At 43.6% G+C, this 17,535-nt stretch overlaps 1 protein-coding gene across 4 annotated transcripts in view; it reads left to right on the top strand.

The window, feature by feature from the left end:
- Positions 1 to 369: 369 nt before the first annotated feature.
- KIF13B (kinesin family member 13B) overlaps positions 370 to 17,535 on the top strand; it is a 124,171-nt gene continuing 107,005 nt past the window's right edge. For all 4 annotated transcript variants that reach the window (XM_085218276.1, XM_085218274.1, XM_085218275.1 and 1 more), the window contains exons 1-2: positions 370 to 536; positions 12,763 to 12,856. In XM_085218276.1, coding sequence (XP_085074402.1) covers positions 482 to 536; positions 12,763 to 12,856 — 149 coding nt within the window. In that variant the 5' untranslated portion in view covers positions 370 to 481. The remainder of the gene's footprint in view (positions 537 to 12,762; positions 12,857 to 17,535) is intronic.

Below are 17,535 nucleotides of genomic sequence, written 5' to 3'. Positions count from 1 at the left end.
TGGATGAAGAGTTCGGAAAACAAGCAGGAGAAATACATTTAACAGCAAAAGCAGCACACAAAGCTGCCTGCTCAAGGTGGAAAATCTCCCTATGCTCCTCAGAAGGCCCTGAGGCACAGCTGTGACAAAGATCATCCACAGCCACCCAGGACCAGGCACCTACGGAGTTTCACTGTGTCTCTGGAGGACTACATATCCCAGCATGCAACGCTCACGCTCCAGCCCCGGCCCGCGGGCGGGACTACAGCTCCCAGCGTGCAGCGCGCCACACCGCCCCCCCCGCTCCCTGCGGCCAGCTGCGCTGCACGCTGGGAACTGTAGTCCCGCCGGACGTTGGTCCGGCGCGGCACCTCCCTCACGCTGCCGCCCGGCCTCGGCTCCCCGCCCCGCTCCGCGCTCCTCCCCGCGCCGCCGGCGGTTGTCCCTCCGTAGACGGAAGCCGAGGAGGGAACGAGGGAGCCGGGGAGGTCGGAGCGGCGCGATGGGGGATTCCAAAGTGAAGGTGGCGGTGCGCGTCCGCCCCATGAACCGGCGAGGTGAGAGCCTCCTCCTTCAGCGCCCCGCAGCCCGGCCGGCCCGCGGCGGGAGCGGCCCTGAGGGCGGCGGGTCCCGTCGGCGTCCGTCCGCGTCCGTCCGGTCTGTGTGTGGAAGCGTAACTGTTACCGGGCGTGTGCGGGAGCAGGGATGGATGTGCTTGTGTCCGTCGGGTGGGTGAAGCCGGGCTGCCCCCACGAGCGGCTGTCTCCACTCCTGACACGTCTCTGCTTCAAAACTGACCTCTTTTTTTCCTCATCTCACCCCGTTTTGTGCTTGGTTTTTTTTGTTTGTGTGTGTGGACACCCCGGCCCACACCTCCTGCACCTGTTTTACAGCCAGGCCCTACCCTGTGTCGGAGATTTCTTCCTTCTTCCTGCTCCTTGGGGTTTTGGTGGAAAGTAACACCGTTTCTGTCTTTCTCCTGCACCTCCGTTGAGTAACTTCTCCTCTTTGCCCTCGTTGAGTGAGGGGTAATGCATTAACTGGGTGAAATGTGGGGGAAACACATGAAAACAAACATGAAAACATGGAAGAGGAAGTGTGAATCGAGGAGAGGTTTTGGTGGTGTTTTGGGTTGGTTTTTCTTTTTTTTTTTTTTCTTTCCCTTATTTTTTTTTTTTTTTTTTTTCCCCTCAATGAAACTTGCCTGAGGGTTTTGTTAATCACACCGCGGTCTGGGCATCTGTTTAAATGTTTATGACTTGTCTTAATTAGAAAAACTTGCTCTAGATGATAAGGAAGCAAGTATGAAAAGGGAACTGCAGCCAGGGAGTGGGGAGGTGAAGAAGGAGGCAGGGATCCAAGAAACGTGTAAGGTTTTGTTTTCCCACATTCTCACAGAAGTATGCCAATAATTCCTTGGGGGTGATGGAGTGAAGGCAGTTTAATAGCTACAGCTAGTGATCTGAAACTAAATAACGCTTTTAGTTTGTTTTGGTAAGTAGAAAGAATAAATGTTAATGTTGCTGCATCAAGTATTTCCATGCCTTTTGAAACGGAGGTGTCCAGATGTGGAGTCCTCAGTACCAGACTGACATGGATCTGTTGGAGTGCATCCAGAGGAGAGCCACAAAAATGATCCCAGGGATGGAACAGCTCTCCTGTGAGAACAGGTTGAGAGAGCTGGGGCTGTGCAGCATGGAGAAGAGAAGGCTGTGAGGTGACCTGAGAGTGGCCTGTCAGTATCTAAAGGGGAGCTACAGGAAAGAAGGGGACAGACTCTTTAGCAGGGTCTGTTGTGATAGAACAAGGGGAAATGGATTTAAACAAAAAGTGGAGAGATTTATACTGGGTGCAAGGAAAAAGTTGCTTACAGTAAAAGTGGTGATGCACTGGCTTCCAAAAGAGGTTGCCCAAAGAGGTGGTGGTGCCCCATCCCTGCAGACAGCCAAGGTCAGGCTGGATGGGTTCTGAGCACTGATGGAGCTGTGGGTGTCCCTGTTCAGTGCAGGCAGTGGGACAGATGGACTTTAGGAGTCTCTTCCGACTCATTTCTATGATGCTACGAAATGTCAGACTAAGTTCATCAGAGTTTTTAATTCTCACAAGTGAAGTAAAGGAGATGGAATTAAGAAGATGGGTTAGGTCAGTTGAAGGTATTTTGACCAAAAATCTGTTGTTTTTTTTTTTTTTTTTTTTAAACTTCAGCAGTGTGCAAAATTGAGGGAAAGTACATCCTTGTAGAGAGTTGGTGGGAGAAGATTCAGGGACAGTGAGGTAGGAACTGGTGTGGAGTGGATCTGGAAGGTGGTGCCTTGTTTCAGGCATGGAATCATAGATTTGTTTGAGTTGGAAGGGACCTTTAAAGGTCATTTGATCCAAGTCCACAGCAGTGAACAGGGATACCTACAGCTCCATCAGCTGCTCACAACCAGCCTGACACTCAGTATCTCCAGGGACAAGGCACCCATCAGCTCTGGGCAACCTGTGCCAGTGCTTCACCACTCCTGTTGTAAAAAAAAAAAAAAGCTTTTTTACATATATTCATGGTTATATCCAGGGCTCTGTTCCTTCTAGCCTTGGTCTTTCTTCTTGTCCATGTCGCTTTCCTTTCATAGGTCATTTTGGCTGCGACCTAGATATTTTCTGTCTTGTTTTTTTTTTTACTGCCTGGATTGTGAGATTGTACAATAATTCAGGTTGGAAGGGACCACTGGAGGTCTCTAGTCCAATCAAATTGGATCAAATTGCAGATGAAATTGGGTTAAATTGCACAGGTTCAGTCAAGTTTTGAATCTTCGAGGATGAATAATACACCTTCCCCTTCTGCTGTATGTATTTTTCATACAGCCCTAGTTTGTGCACGTGTGGTGGTCTTCAATGGTCTTCAAGCTATTTTTAGCTACGGACTGCATTCTGCACGGATGTAATAGAGGATGAAGTGGAGGATATCGGGGGGGAAATGTGGCAGAAGATTATAGCTTTAGAGGTGTATATATTTGGGGGTGCATCTTGTTATCAGAGCTATTTCATTCCATGGAAAGTAAAAGAGGTAACACACCAAAAAGACTTGCTGTGGCTTTGCTGTTAGCAGGGTCATCCAGGAGTGATGGATGTCTGAGGATCCAATACTCCCTGTTCAGGGGGAAGAAAGAGCACTTGTCCTACACGTAGCTTGGCAGTTGAGGTGCACCTCCTCTCTGTAAGAACTGCTTTGCAGCTATTAAGTGCCCTGTTATTTTGCAAGCAGTACGTGAATTCACAGAATCACAGTGTGGCTTGGGTTGGAAGGGACCTTAGTTTCGTGTAGGTCCAGCCTAAAAGATGGAATTCCTTTCCCTACCCCAAACAAGCTTTCCTGGAATTGTTTGTTGTTGTTGTTACTTGTTTTGTTTTATTTCTGGGTGAGTTATTTGCCATAATCCAGATGTTATGGTCAAGTGATGTTTCTGATGTTCCTAGAATTTGCAGAAATAGTGATAAGCCTAATATTTTCTTACCTCCTTGGTGCTAAATTTAAGCATTTATGTAGCTGCTTTTCTTAAGAGTCATCTAGTTGTTAAAGTTCTGTGGCTTTGCTTTTTTCAATAAGCTTTGAGGCTTTCTTGGAAACCCTTTAGTATGTGCTTTGTTCTAAATAACATTTGTCCGAAGTTCTGGGACTTTGGACGTGAAGCAAGTATTTGTTTTCTTCAGGGTCACGAGTAATGTTTTTTCCTTCCCTCTGCACCAAAGGGCTTAAAACTGCAAACCTGTCAGATGGCTGTAACTGTAGGAATTGAAGCTTTGAAATGTTTACTTGTGGCAGTGGTGGTTGTCTTTAGTGTTTGAATTATGAATTTCTTAAGGCGAGGGTTTATTAGGTTAATAAAAGTGGTATGTTTAACCATTACTAATTTATACAGCTCATAAAAGTATAATAAGGTCTGTGTGTATGTTGAAGGGATTTCTGCATCAAATAGTTGCTTATGGCACTGCATTTCGAGGTGATTGCATTGAGGGTCCTGCTCCAGTCTTGTGTGAAGTGGCAATCTATAAAGTAAGCTTGCAGTACTAATTTGTAGCAGTGAGAGGAAGTGTTCCTAATTATACTTGAATGGCTTACCTTTTCAGATCTATGTTATTTTTTGCATTATGCTTCAAATTAGGTCTAAATCCTACAGACTGTCTATGGAAGCCATGCTTTTATAAAGCAACTTAGCTGTTATTTCACCTGCAGCATCACATCTGAAGCTGCAAGCTCTTTGGGGTAGCGGTTATGACTTCTCTATTGCACTTCATAGAATCATGTGAGTTGGAAGGGACCCCTTCAAGGCCATCTGTCCCACTCCCTGCACTGAGCAGGGACACCCACAGCTCCATCAGTGCTCAGAGCCCATCCAGCCTGACCTTGGCTGTCTGCAGGGATGGGGCACTCACCATTGCTCAGAGCAGCCTATGCCAATGCCTCAGTACCCTTACTGTAAAAATCTCTTTTTCCTTACATCCAATCTAAATCTTCTCCACTTTTAGTTTGAAACCACAAACCATCCTTTTGAAATCATACTTTGCATAAAGATCTCTGTTAACATGCTTTTATGAAATTGAGAGCTTTGCACTGTTTCTTTTAAAGACTTCCTTTTTCTTGGTTTTCTTGCAATATGTCATTCACTAAAATATTTCCTAGTGTACCACTTGTTCTATTTTTTTGTAATAACCAGGGACTTCCTTTGCTGTTGTTGGATTTTCCTTTATGAATATTGTCTCTGGCTTCATGTATCACAGAATCACAGAATGGCCTGGGTTGAAAAGGAGCACAATGCTCATCCAGTCCCAACCCCTGCTGTGTGCAGGGTCACCAACCAGCAGACCAGGCTGCCCAGAGCCACATCCAGCCTGGCCTTGAATGCCTGCAGGGATGGGGCATCCACAGCCTTCTTGGGCAACCTGTTCCAGTGCCTCACCGCCCTCTGGGTGAAAAACTTCCTCCTAAGATCCAACCTAAACCTCCCCTGTCTCAGTTTATAACCATTCCCCCTTGTCCTATCACTATCCACTCTCACAAACAGCCGTTCCCCCTCCTGTTTATGTGCAGAGCTCAAGTAATACCACGAAGCAGAGCAAAAGACAGCTTGAGGCTTTTCAGTACAGATTTGCTTTATTCAACATTTTAGTCTCGGGTGATGTTAGTGTGCAAACATCCCATAGGCGTGTTCAAACCCTTGTGTTTCTCTGTGCCTTTAGTCAGTTGAATGTGGTGTTAATTAAAATGTAAAATCTTTATCAATACACTGGCAAAATACAAAGGCTGCAAGGTGAACCTGATAGCGGCATTTTGGTATTTAAAGGGGAGCCACAGGAAAGAGGGGGACAGACTCTTTAGCAGGGACTGTGGTGATAGAACAATGGGAAATGGTTACAAGCTCGGGGAGGGCAGGTTTAGATTAGATATAAGGAAAAAGTCTTCTACAGTGAGGGTGGTAAGGCGCTGGCACAGGTTGCCCAGAGGTGTGGTTGTTGCCCCACTCGTGGAGACTTTCAAGGCCAGGCTGGATCAGGCCCTAGGCAATCTGATCTAACTGTGATGTCCCTGTGCATGACAGGGGAGTTGGACTAGATGGCCTTCAGAGGTCCCTTCCAACTCTAAGGATTCTATGATTCTGTGAGTTACACTGAAGGATGTGGTCAGTGATATCTTATGCCAGCATAAACAACTGCTATCATAGAATCATTAAGGTTGGAGAGGACCTTTTAATCCATTAAGGTTGGGTCAACCACCAAGCCATTGCCACCATGCCTGCTTAATGTTGCTGCACCTCTATTGAGTTAATACTTTTCTGTTCAAACGAGTCAGCTAACTGCAAAAACAAGTCACAGAATCGTAGAATTATGAAGGTAGGGATCCTACAGGAAAGCTGGGGAGGGACTTTTTATAAAGGCATGCAGTGACAGGGTGAGGGGAAATGGCTTTAAACTGGAAGAGGGTAGGTTTGGACTAGATATTAGGAAGGAATTCTTTACTGTGAGGGTGGTGAGACAAAAGAGGTTGCCCAGAGAGGCTGTGGATGTTCCCACCCTGGAAGCATTCCAGGCCAGGCTGGATGGGGCTGTGAGCAAGCTGGGCTACAGGGAGGTGTCCCTGCCTACAGCAGGGGGTTGGAACTGGGTGATCTTAAAGCTCCCTTCGAACCCAAACCATTCTGTGATTCTAAGATCATCTGTTTCAACCACCCACCTGTCACCACCATGCCCACAAACCCGCATCACTCGGTGTGACATCTGCCCTTTGTGTTGTAGTGCTTGGAAGAGCATCCTGGAGGAGCAGCAGCAACACAGTGCAGGCAGCAGGCTGCAGGAAGCTCAGGTTGGGTGCCCATGCCCACCTGGGTCTGTGCTGTGTGCTCCCAGCCCTGCTTCTGGCAGTGCTATCTGAGAACGCTGCTTTTGGACGTTTGTTGCCTATGGCTTCCAGTGTAGACAGCTAGATGGCTTGTAAATGGACACTCAGGTATCTATTATGGTAATGTGTATATTCATCCGGACTAGTTTCTGTGTGCAGACAGGGATCCTTTGTATTTTGATGATAAAGCATCTGTCTCCAGTGCTTGTCAGGAGGGAATTTGCTTCTCTATCTGTGTAAGCCTCTGACTGCAGTGTTAGGTGCTAATTTTCTGTCCTACTCTTTGGAGGTTGCACTCTCAGGCACTTGACGCATGTGTTTGTTTTGGGGGAAGGAAGCAGAGGTCGTTCTGTGTTTGTTTTCCCAGAGAAGATTACGACAGAAACATTCTATCTATAAATTGGAGTTTGTGCAAGCAGTCTTAAAAGATTAATTATGGCATTAGAGTACATGAAATGGCACCTGTTATATCCTGATGGCAATATATGAGCACCAGGCTTTTCTTCCCCATTGTCCTTGTGATAAACGGGCACCTGGGCTTTTTAGTATTTCCTGCTCGCTGTTGATAACCTATGAAATAATGTTTGTGGTAGGAGCAGCCTGGAGACAGGGTGACAAATGGGAAAAGCAGGCAGAGTTCGTGTTTCACCCTGCATTCCTCAGGCAGGCAATTGATTTTTAAGGACTCCTCAGGTGTTATGAGTTTATTCCCCACTGCTGAAGAACCGGTGGGACTACCACGCAGGCAAATGGGGATGCCACAAAGGCAAGCAATTCTTGTGCTAATTACATCTTTAGAGCTAGCCTTAAGTGCAGTATGAGATTACATTTCTGCTCTGGTTTCACCTCTGCTTCATCTTCAGGAAGCCGACAAAGGATCGTGCTTGCTGTGAATAATTCTACCTTGGCTTTTAGTGGCAGAGTAAACGTTGCATTTCATTCACTTTGAAGCCTGAAACAAAGCAGCCCGGAGTTACATGCCGAACTTCTCCGAGCTCTTTGCTGCATCACAGAGTCACCCAAGTGCTGTATGTCCAGCTGAGCAGCGTGTGCAGCAGCAGCACTGCCTGTGGGTAAGGTGAATGTCCACATACACGTCGTGCCTTCACCACAGCCATTGGGCAAGCTCTCCTTTTGCAGAAAGTGAAACAACTGAAGGTAAAATAAACTCATTTGAGCAATGTAGTGTTAACAAGTGAGATGAGCTTGCTTGCCTTCACTGTGCTCATGTACTGACTTAAGTCATGAGCTGACTTAAACCTCATCATCAAGGTAGTATTGTGTGCCCTTCCAGATGTACTCATGCATATTTGATGACTTTTAATTGCCACAAACTGAAAATTTCATGAATGATATTTGTGCAGTGAATATATAGCAGAGCAGCTTGAAAGACACCTCCTTTGACTTGGTGTTGGTAAGCATTAGAGACGAATCAAATTACTGCATTTTTGTCCCAAACTCCTAAGTCAGTACAGCTTATACTGACTGCTCTAGGAGTGTTTTTAGGCTAACATTGTCTTTTAAGCTCTTAGCAGGATCATTTAGATCTGAGTTATTTTCGCTCTCTGTTGTGTGGTCAGTTAGTTTTGCCTTTATTTATGTTGACCTCTGCATAGCAAAGGGCAAAGAGAAAAGTCACTTTAAGGCAACAAACACTGGCAGGGAGATGTGAGGACCTGTTGTGCTTGAGCCAGCTTTCAGCTTGCTGAGAAAACAACAACAAAAACAAAGGCCTCTGTTTTTGTTAGTTGGCTTTCACTGAGTGTGTGATAAATGACCTTCTAAATATTTTTAAATTAGTATTTAAACATTTTGGAGTGATCTTGCTATTTGCTTTTTCAGACTGGAAAAGGCAAAAGGAACTGACTGCAATTTCTTTTTCAATGCAGCTTGAAGACTCATATTGCAGTCCTCCGCTCTAGCCTTCAAGGGAATGTTAAGCTCCTGAAAATCTACTGGCAGTTTAAAAAGTAAAATTTCTGTTATCTCTACAGGAGATTATATTGAGCTGTTGCATTTGGGGCCAGTTTTGACTTATGAGCTTACTACGTGCACTTCAAGCCTTTCACATTTTCCTTTTTGTACCTCAGTGCTGTCTGTGGGATAACCGAGGTGTCACTGCAGGTGCAGCTGCCCCACACATCTGGTAGTGGGACCAGGACAGTTCTGCTTCAAGTTTATTCAACCTGCCTTATAGTACCAGGCTTGCATCTTTGTTTCTGGGATCAAAAAAGGGCTGAAAAATCTATCAGTCCTCAGAAACAGGAACTTCTTAAATTGAAATCTGATGGAGAAGGCGGTATGGAAATAAAGGCACTTGATGACTTGGGAAAGGGCAATCAGCTGGGATCATTTTGTTTGGTGACCATGGCTGTGAGATGTGTTCTTGGGACACTGGCAGAAAAACTTCCAGTACGACTGCAGGGCAGTGCAGAGGGTTTCATTGTGCACTGGGTTTGATTCCAAACCCCTACCAGAGGAAATGAGTTGGAAACCTCAATTTCCATCCAGTGTCGTTGTTATTTGCTGCCCATTTATGAAGAGAGTTCCCTAATTGATCTGAAAATGAAAGTGGAGATTTCCTAGAGTTGAAAATGTCCAGCATTTTCCAAAGTATTTTTCCTCTCCCCATCCTCCAGGATTCACGTACATTCTTTCTCTCTGCCCCAGGCCTATTCAGTACACTTTAAAGTTCTACCTCTATTCATGTTTCTTGACACTGCTGTGGAAAATGTGCTGTGCTGAGTTTATGATTACCAGAGGTGTAACTGCTATTAGAGAAGGAATGGAAACTCCTACTCTGGGAGTGCACCATCACATTGCTGGCCTGCTGAATCCACCATTAGTTATGGTGGTATGTTGCTCCAGGGTGCTTTTCCTGCTCTCTCCTTTTCTCATTTTTGTTCCTTATCTGAAACACGTTGAGTTTCTTAAGCTAGTGAAAAACTGCAGAGGGCATGGATGGTGTGGTGGAGCTTTTGTTGGTGGTGGGTTTTTTTGCAATGCTTATGAGGCTTGTCAAAGGCACTTAGGGTTATTGTAGTCATTGAAGATATGCATGCATGTAGGGTTTCACTTAAAGATCTGCATTGCTTGAATTTTTATTGCCACTTTTGTGGGGAGTTGAAAAATCAAGAGAAATGGTAGAGAAAAGCTGGAGTTTAAAGGAGGCCTTCCTTCAGACAAGTAAAATACAAAGTCATTGGGGAGATCTGCGAGTAGTTTGGATGCCCGTGGCTTAACAATTAGCTTTGCACTTAGCCCAGCTTTGCTTAACACTTTCATGACTCTGAAATGAAAGAATCACAGAATGGCCAGGGTTGGAAGGGACCTCAAGGATGATGAATCTCCAAACTCCCCACCACACGCAGGGCCACCAACCTCCACATTTCATAGCAGCCCAGGCTGCCCAGGGCCCCATCCAACCTGGCATCCAACCTCCAGGGATCCACGGGGCATCCACAGCCCCTCTGGGCAGCTGTTCCAGCACCTCACCACTCTCCTAGTAAAGAACTTCCCCCTGATATCCAACCTAAACCTTCCCTCCTTCAACTTAAAACCATTTCCCCCTGTCCTGCCATGATGAAGAGTGATAAAGGTAATACCTTTTTATTATGGATGTCACAGTTCTCTTATGCTGAAGCTTTGAAAGACTTTTCCTGCAGTACACATTTCTTGAGATGAGTTCTAGTTTCAGTTTTTCCAAAAGCAATTAGCTGATTGGTTTCCTGATTGGATGAAGCAGATGAAGCAGATGAGTAGTTGATTGTGTTTGCCTGGTGATGACTGAAGGTATAGGAAGGTTAGCAATAATAATGGGTGAGATTTTAGGTCTTGTTGGTATAACAGTGAAAACACAGAGCTACAGGATCTGTGATAAATGTCTGAAGTTTGACTGTGAGAGCCATCTGTGTCATCTTTTCACTTCTAAATTCCAGGCTGCCTTATCTGTGTCTGCAGTGGAAAGAAACAATACTGCTCAACCCTGACAAACGAGTCCTTGCTGCAAGATGAACTCATCAGTGGGTTTTGGATGTGTGTGCTTATCTTCTTACCTTGGCACATCCTCCTTCTCCTTGTTGTTCAGGGGCAGAAAGTGCTCTGCTTACCTAGGAGATACTGAAACTAGTAAAAGTAAGGGTGGGGTACCTGTGTGATCATAGGATAAGAGGAAGATAATCTCTCTATGACTCTAACCTGCTTTAGTAACAATGAAGATTTAATGAGGTTGAAATTATGATAGAATTTGCAATAGTGGCTGATGTCAGATTCATCTCTAAACCTGGAGTCATTAAAGAAGTCAGAAATCAGTCAAAGAATATGCTTTGTAACAGAGAAAGAATTGGTTGAAAGTGTATGATGTGCTATTAAAGCAGATTTTAAACTATTTTTAGCTAAAAGCAGTGCTGTTCTGTGAAACTTTTGCCAGGGTAGGTGGAATACATGGTCTTAAGGGTATCTGATAAATAACCCAGCTTTAGAGGTTGATTGCAGCTGTTTCTTGAGGTTTATTTCATGGGACACCCTGGGCTGATGTACCACCTCAGCCTTGGCCAGGAGATCTCCTTATTGTGCCTCCTCACTCCCCACTGGGAAGATCCACACTGCCTCAGATGCTCTTCAGACCTTTGACTGGGCTGCTCTAACTTTCTGCAGTGGCTGAACACATCCATTTTGCCCACTGTAAGGAACTCTCTTATCCTGTCTGTGTGTGCTCTTGGAAGTATTTCACAGAGATCAAATGAATGCTTGCAATACTTCTGAGTTTAGCAGTAGTCTTGGGCACAAAACCTAATATCAGCATTCTCTCTCAAGAGATTGATTTAAAAAACATGAGAGCAGCCATAGGACTTGTATACAGAATGAGCATGCCTTGTGCTTTCCGTAAGGGAAGTAGCATGTAAAAACCTTCTTGAGTGGCTGAGGAAAAGCAGGTCACTGCAGTACAGAGTGTTAATCACTAACCAGCCGAACCGAGATAGTGGCCTGTCGGATCTGGGATGCGTGAAGAATATACTTTGAATTAAGGAAGTATGTATTGCATACTAATGATAGGTAAATCGACTTTCAGGGTGTGGAGATACATTAAAATAAACATCAGCTTCTGAAACTTGTCTGTCTTTTCCTTCCACAAAAGCAGAGTTTAATAACAGAGCAGTTCAGAAAGAACTGGAGTTTCGTGTGACTGGTAGACTTGAGCTTTGGTTTTCTTTGTTATCGTTCAAATAGTGAAAGACCTCTAACATCTCTTACAACAAAAAGAGAAACTTCCTTTTCCTATGCTATTTAACAGTAGTGAGAAGCCAGCGAGGTGTCATACAATAAATTAAGATCTGCAGTCTGAGTTTATAAGGTGCTGTGAGGTGAGTGAGCACGTAGAGGTGACACAGAAGGAAAGAGCAGAGGTGAAGGAGGACGAGGATTATAATTAATGTGATTAGATGTGCATATTTGGGTGATTGAGGTGGGGTGTGGAACTCCATATGGAGGTTACTGTGTGTAGCCTCTCTTCATCACAGCACGTGAGAACATTGGGCATTCACTGGGTGTGATTCGTGGGTCGTGGTTGTAGGCATCAGCATTTGGCTGCACTTTCCAAATTCTGCATTGGAACGTAAGAAGATAGGAGTGGATTGCTTGTGCTCAGACCTATGTCTATAGGCAGTGATTTTGGTTGCAAGTGGCTGTTTGTTCTTTTGTATCTAACTCCATTTGTCATTGGGTGGATGCCTTGGGCGCTTGTCAGTGTTATCTGAAGCTTTTATTTCGTTTCCCCTGCCTCTGCAGCTAAGAATTCTCATCCATTCCAGCTATTCTTCTTACTCATAGGATATATCCCATTGCTTAGCATCATTTGGGAGAGCTGGGCTTTCCAGCTGGCTTGGAGCCTGTTGGGAAGGATAAGCCCTTTCCTCCACGCTCATACCTAAATTATTTTTGATGGGACTTGAATTTCAGTGAGCAGGTGCCCCGGGACTGACAGCTGGCATGGTGTGCTGCAAGCAGCACAAGAGTGGCCAGGGAAACGTGCTGCAGATGGCAGGGGCAGCCTTCCCTCCGAGCAGGAGGCATTGAGACAGCAATGAGAAGAGCTGTCAGAGTGGTACCATGCCTAATGGATCTTTCCCCAGAAGAAATTTCATACTGTCTTGTATGTGCTGATTGTCCTTCAGAAAAACCCAAGTGCTCTTTCTTGTTTTGAAAAGAGTGCATGCTTTAAAGCTGGACAAAATCCATCCCGGCAGAATATCTCTAGAAGTGGAATTTGGCAATAGTCCTGTTTCTATTCTCTAGCTGATGGGTGGCTGTCAGGCTGCATGAATAAATTTGGTGTCTGGAGGAAGTAATGGTGTGTATAATCCTAGTGCTTTAAGAGCAGCACTTGACACTTTCTCATTTCTTTATAGAGCTTGATCTGCATACAAAATGTGTGGTGGATGTGGATGCAAACAAGGTTATTCTTCATCCTGTAAACACCAACCTTTCAAAAGGAGATGCCAGGTAAGATTTTTGAATGAGGAAGGTCAGGTTTTGTAAATTAAATGAGGCAAACAACTGAAGCTTTGATAGAGGGCTTTCAGTTTAAATAAATGACATATATATATTCCTTCTGCTGTGTACTTACCATCATCTGTAAAGTAAGGCTGACTTTACTATAGTGGCAAGATGCTTTGATAACCAAGAACTTGCTGCATTTTAAAGACAAACGTTTGCCTCCTGCTATAAACAATGTGATAGCAATTAATTGGTCTGTGAACTGTTTCATTTGTTTTCAAATGTTACTATGGGACTAAAGATATTTAAATCTGCAAAATAATTTGAGCAGGGCACAGTTTTGTCAGTTTGGAATGAAATAAACCTGGATGGTTATTTTCTCATAGTGGGCTTGTATTCAGTGTGTGGGAAGGGGATTAGAAATGTGATGGAGAGGTGTAGTTCTAAGATGGTCTTGCCAGTGAGACACTGTATGCATCACAATACTTGGAGAGGTGGCTAAGGGCAGGAACTAGTTTGTGTAGGAACTGGCATCAATTTGTTAAACTACTGTGAGAAGTCCTGTAATGTTTGTTAGGGTTAAGGTTGGGACCGATTAATTTATTGCTCGTTTGCAAGGGGAGGAAATGTGAAGAATGTATGTGTGAAACAAAGTAACAGGGGTCCAGGAAAAGGCAGAACCCATTACTGGGCTTGTACAATCAATCGTGGTCTGTTTTCTGGGAGGGAAAATAGGGGGGATGTGGTGTTAAGGGCGACAGAAGTGAGAGAAATTCAGTTAAACACACAAAAGAGCTTTGTTTAAATGCAACATATCATAGTAAAGCTATAAAGCCAGTGATCAGTGAAAGCATTCTTTCCTGGTTCCTGCTAATTTAAACTTTATAAACCTCAAGTTGTAATACATGGAAAAGCAAACTATCAAGTGCAACAGATGCTTTACTGACAGCAGCCAAAAGACTTACTATAGGCAGTGGGATTGGAGCTTTAAGAAGATACTTAAAAATGGCTGTGTGGGTGGAGTGTTTTTGTTTGTATTAATATCCGCCTCCTCCGGAGACACGTGCTTTGTTCAGCTGACAAATACCTGAGTTGATGTGAGCCTTTCAAACTGCACAAAGTGACAGGTAAATGAGATTCTCAAAAGCCAACTTAGTGGTATGAAGAATGCTATTCAGAGCTTCTCTTAAAGCACGATGACCGAACAAATGCTGCATAGTTCATTGTTACAGATATGTTATAAAATGTTCATAGTGTAGTCAGGAGAGAATACGTCATGCAAATCATGCCTCCTGGCAAGGGAGGAATCGTTTGGCAATGGCGTTGGCTTCCCAGACAAGATGGTGAGTCCTGTGTGAGAAACTGGCGTGCCAGGCTGAAGAATGGCTCATTTGCATTTTCACAAATACCCATTGCTAATCTAAGCAGCAAGCACAGTAAATTTATATGGGGTGATTAATAAAAGAGAGAAAAGTGGAGGCCCATTAAGTGCGTGGAAGATTTGCCTACAAACATTGTGACAGCAAATCTCAGAAGCATAACTGGAGTAGTGAGGATGTAGAACAGTCTTACCCAGAATGTGATACCCTTAAGATGGGCACCCACTAAACCGTCTTTGTGCAGCTCCACCAGAGAAATCTTAAATATCAGATCAAGGAAAATGTTTGTTTTTATTTGTTTTTGGCTTAAGAAAAGTAGTTTTGTAAATAAACTCTGTAGAGATGTGCAAAGCAAGCAGGATACATTTGAAAACCTTAGCAGCTTAGCTTAATTTCTCATTAAGATGCCAAGGTCACTTCAGGAACTGTGGATAAAATTTTAGAGGTAGAAATCTGTGCTGTCCCATCCTTGCTTACGTATGACTCAGCTGTGCTCTGGCTGGGAGCTAAGTTTGTAAAAACAGCCTGTGACTTTTGGAAACATGCATGTTTTCCCATTTCCATCCTTTCTGGTAGAAACCAAGTTTGAGAGATGGGTAGGTGTGTAAATAGTGAGCTTAGGAAGCAAAATAGGGCCACAGTTGTGTCTGTCTCCCCAGAGTGCTTCTTGCAGGCTAAAGAATTCTTTATAATGTGTCTGTCCATCTGCAAAAGATGTCAGAGAAGTCTTTTCCCTATCTGTTGTGTATTTTGACGATACCTAACTTGAGATGTGTGAGATCTGACTTTTGGACACAGCAAATGGTGTTGATGCAATTGCCACTGGAACCATTTCAGGTCTTGAGAAAAAGAATCTGGCTTCTTCGAATTTTCCATTAAAAATTAAGGAATTATTTGAAAATCCAGGTGACAGCTGGTCAGCCTCACTTTCTTCTGTGTCTACAAACCGAATATAATATTTGCACATTTCTCTGGGGACTTGAAGCAAATGCATGTAAAACACTTGGTCACAGAAAAGGAAGTCTGTTTTTGTACAACTTCATAAATCTCGTGTCCTGTTGGTTTTCTTTAACCAAGAAATGACCTTTCTTGAGACAGAGAAGTGAATCCATTTCTTTTATAGAGTGATCCTTATTAGTGCTGCACTGGTTTCAGTAATCTGATCTTGTACAAAGGATCAGTTTTGGAATTGGATGACCTCCAGGCTTTGTTCCTAGCCTTGGAATATTGAGTTTGTGTTGGTTGAGTGGTGGTTTCTTGTATTGAAATGATCAACCTTTTTTGAGTTGCTTTTCTAACTTAATTTGCTGCATAGCCTGGAGTTTTGTCACAAGTTTCCCCAAATGACCTCTTTAAATCAAAATCTCCTCTTCCAAGGATATATGAACCTCCAGGGAGTCGTAGAAATGAGCAGCACCATCAGCATGACTTGACCACTTCTTTTTTTTGCCTTGTGCAGTTGTCCGTTCTCTCTGTTGCAAATGTCAGGGTTAAAGTTCATCAACACAGGATTTACTGTGCACTGCAAAGATTGCTCAGAATATTATTACTTAGTGGCTAGAGCTTGAAAGAGAGTGTGAACTCAATCAGATTGAAAAGAAAAGGTAAGTCTTACAACAACAATTGAAATGCCTGTAAGAATCCTTTTGAAAAACATTTCTTTAGGTTCTTCAATTTAACTTTCTTTTAATTATTTACTATCCATTTGCTTGTGCTGTGATCATTACCTTTCCCAAAAAAGACCTATTAAAAAGACTTTAAAAAAAAAAAAAATTATTTTGTGGAATGAGAAAAAGGACTTTATTATATACTGCAAGTGTAGCTGTAATTGGTGTATAATTGATAAATGGTCTGAAATTGATTGTCTGCCATGTGCCTGTGCATGAGCTGTGCTATCTGTAAAACAAAGCATTAATCTTCCCAACAAACCATCTTTGAGCCTTTTTATTAAGTGAATATGCTATAAAAAAAGATTAAAGTAGTGCTGACTTCTGTGTACTCTTGTCTTAATTTGTGGTTTGCAGATACTTTACTTTTTATTGTAGATGCTTTACTTCTACACAACAGAACAATTCCAGAATTGAGGCAGCATTTGGATTGAAATAAACAGTTCAGCATGTTAAATCTTTCAGTAGGTCAGCTTTGGAAGAGTTTTTTTTCCCTTTTAAAGCTGAAGAGCCCTTTAAGCCTTTTGAAGAAGTGAAGATTAGGACAAAGTGAAACAATTCTGTCGAAGACTTAGGAGCTGAAAAATGGGAACTGGAATACAAGAATCAGGGAATCTCAAAGACCAAGTGCCATCAGTTCACTCATTTTGAAGCATCAAATATGCACTTGGATGAATGGCTGTAAATGTATGCAACCTCTACATTAAAAAAAATAAATAATAGAAAGATTGCAAGGGCTTACCAGTTGTCAAACACTACTGCTGTGGTCCTGCTGTGGAAATTAAAATACATCTGTTGAGCCAAGCTTTGCATTGTAATCTAACTGGAAAGTTTATAAAATCCCTACATGCAATGCTAAGTAATGACTACAATGCGTAGAGCTTTTGCCAAGCTCAGAAAGTCTATTTAGAACAAGATCTTATCAAAGTGTGCTTTCACCTATTCTTTGCTCAGCTGCTGGAAGGCAGAAGATGGCATTTGCAAGTCCCTGTGCTGCAGTCAGCCTGGTGTGATCACCCTGCCTTACTGCTGGGCAGCAATGAGTGTTCCAGGAGGCAGGACGAGCTCCTGCCAGCCTTGCCTGAGCACTTACACAACTCCTGGGCCATGGGCCCAGCTTTCATCCGGCAGTGATGTGCTGTGTGGCTGCATCTTACCAGATTTGATGTGTGGAGAGTTTCTGATCGTGTGCTCTCTCGGTAACTATGGGAAATGCTAATCTTAATGTAGCTAGTTATGTGGGAAATGCCTGGATAGTGGCGTGGTGAAGTTTGCACATGGAATCCTTAAGGTTGAAAAAGAGCTCTTAAGTTCATCAAGTCCAACCATCAACCCTGCCCCTGTGCCCACTAATCCATGATCCTCGGTGCCACATCTTTGTGTTTCTGGAACACCTCCAGGGACGGTGACCCCACCACCTCCCTGGGCAGCTGTGCCACTGTAGCACCACTCTTTCTGAGAAGCTCTTCCTAATACCCAGCCTGAACCACCTCTGGCATATACATAGTTCTTATCCAAACATTTAAAAATGAGCAGCGTGTTGGCTGGAGAAACCAGTAGCCAGTAAAAAATACTTGCATTATTCGTTTAGATTTTCTTTGTGAAGAAGCGTATGTGTCACTTGCACAGCTCACTCAAG

This window comes from Meleagris gallopavo, chromosome 2 (assembly GCF_905368555.1).
Source record: "Meleagris gallopavo chromosome 2, MGAL_WU_HG_1.1, whole genome shotgun sequence".
Classification (NCBI taxonomy): domain Eukaryota; kingdom Metazoa; phylum Chordata; class Aves; order Galliformes; family Phasianidae; genus Meleagris; species Meleagris gallopavo.
This window is presented reverse-complemented; position numbering and strand designations above follow the sequence as displayed.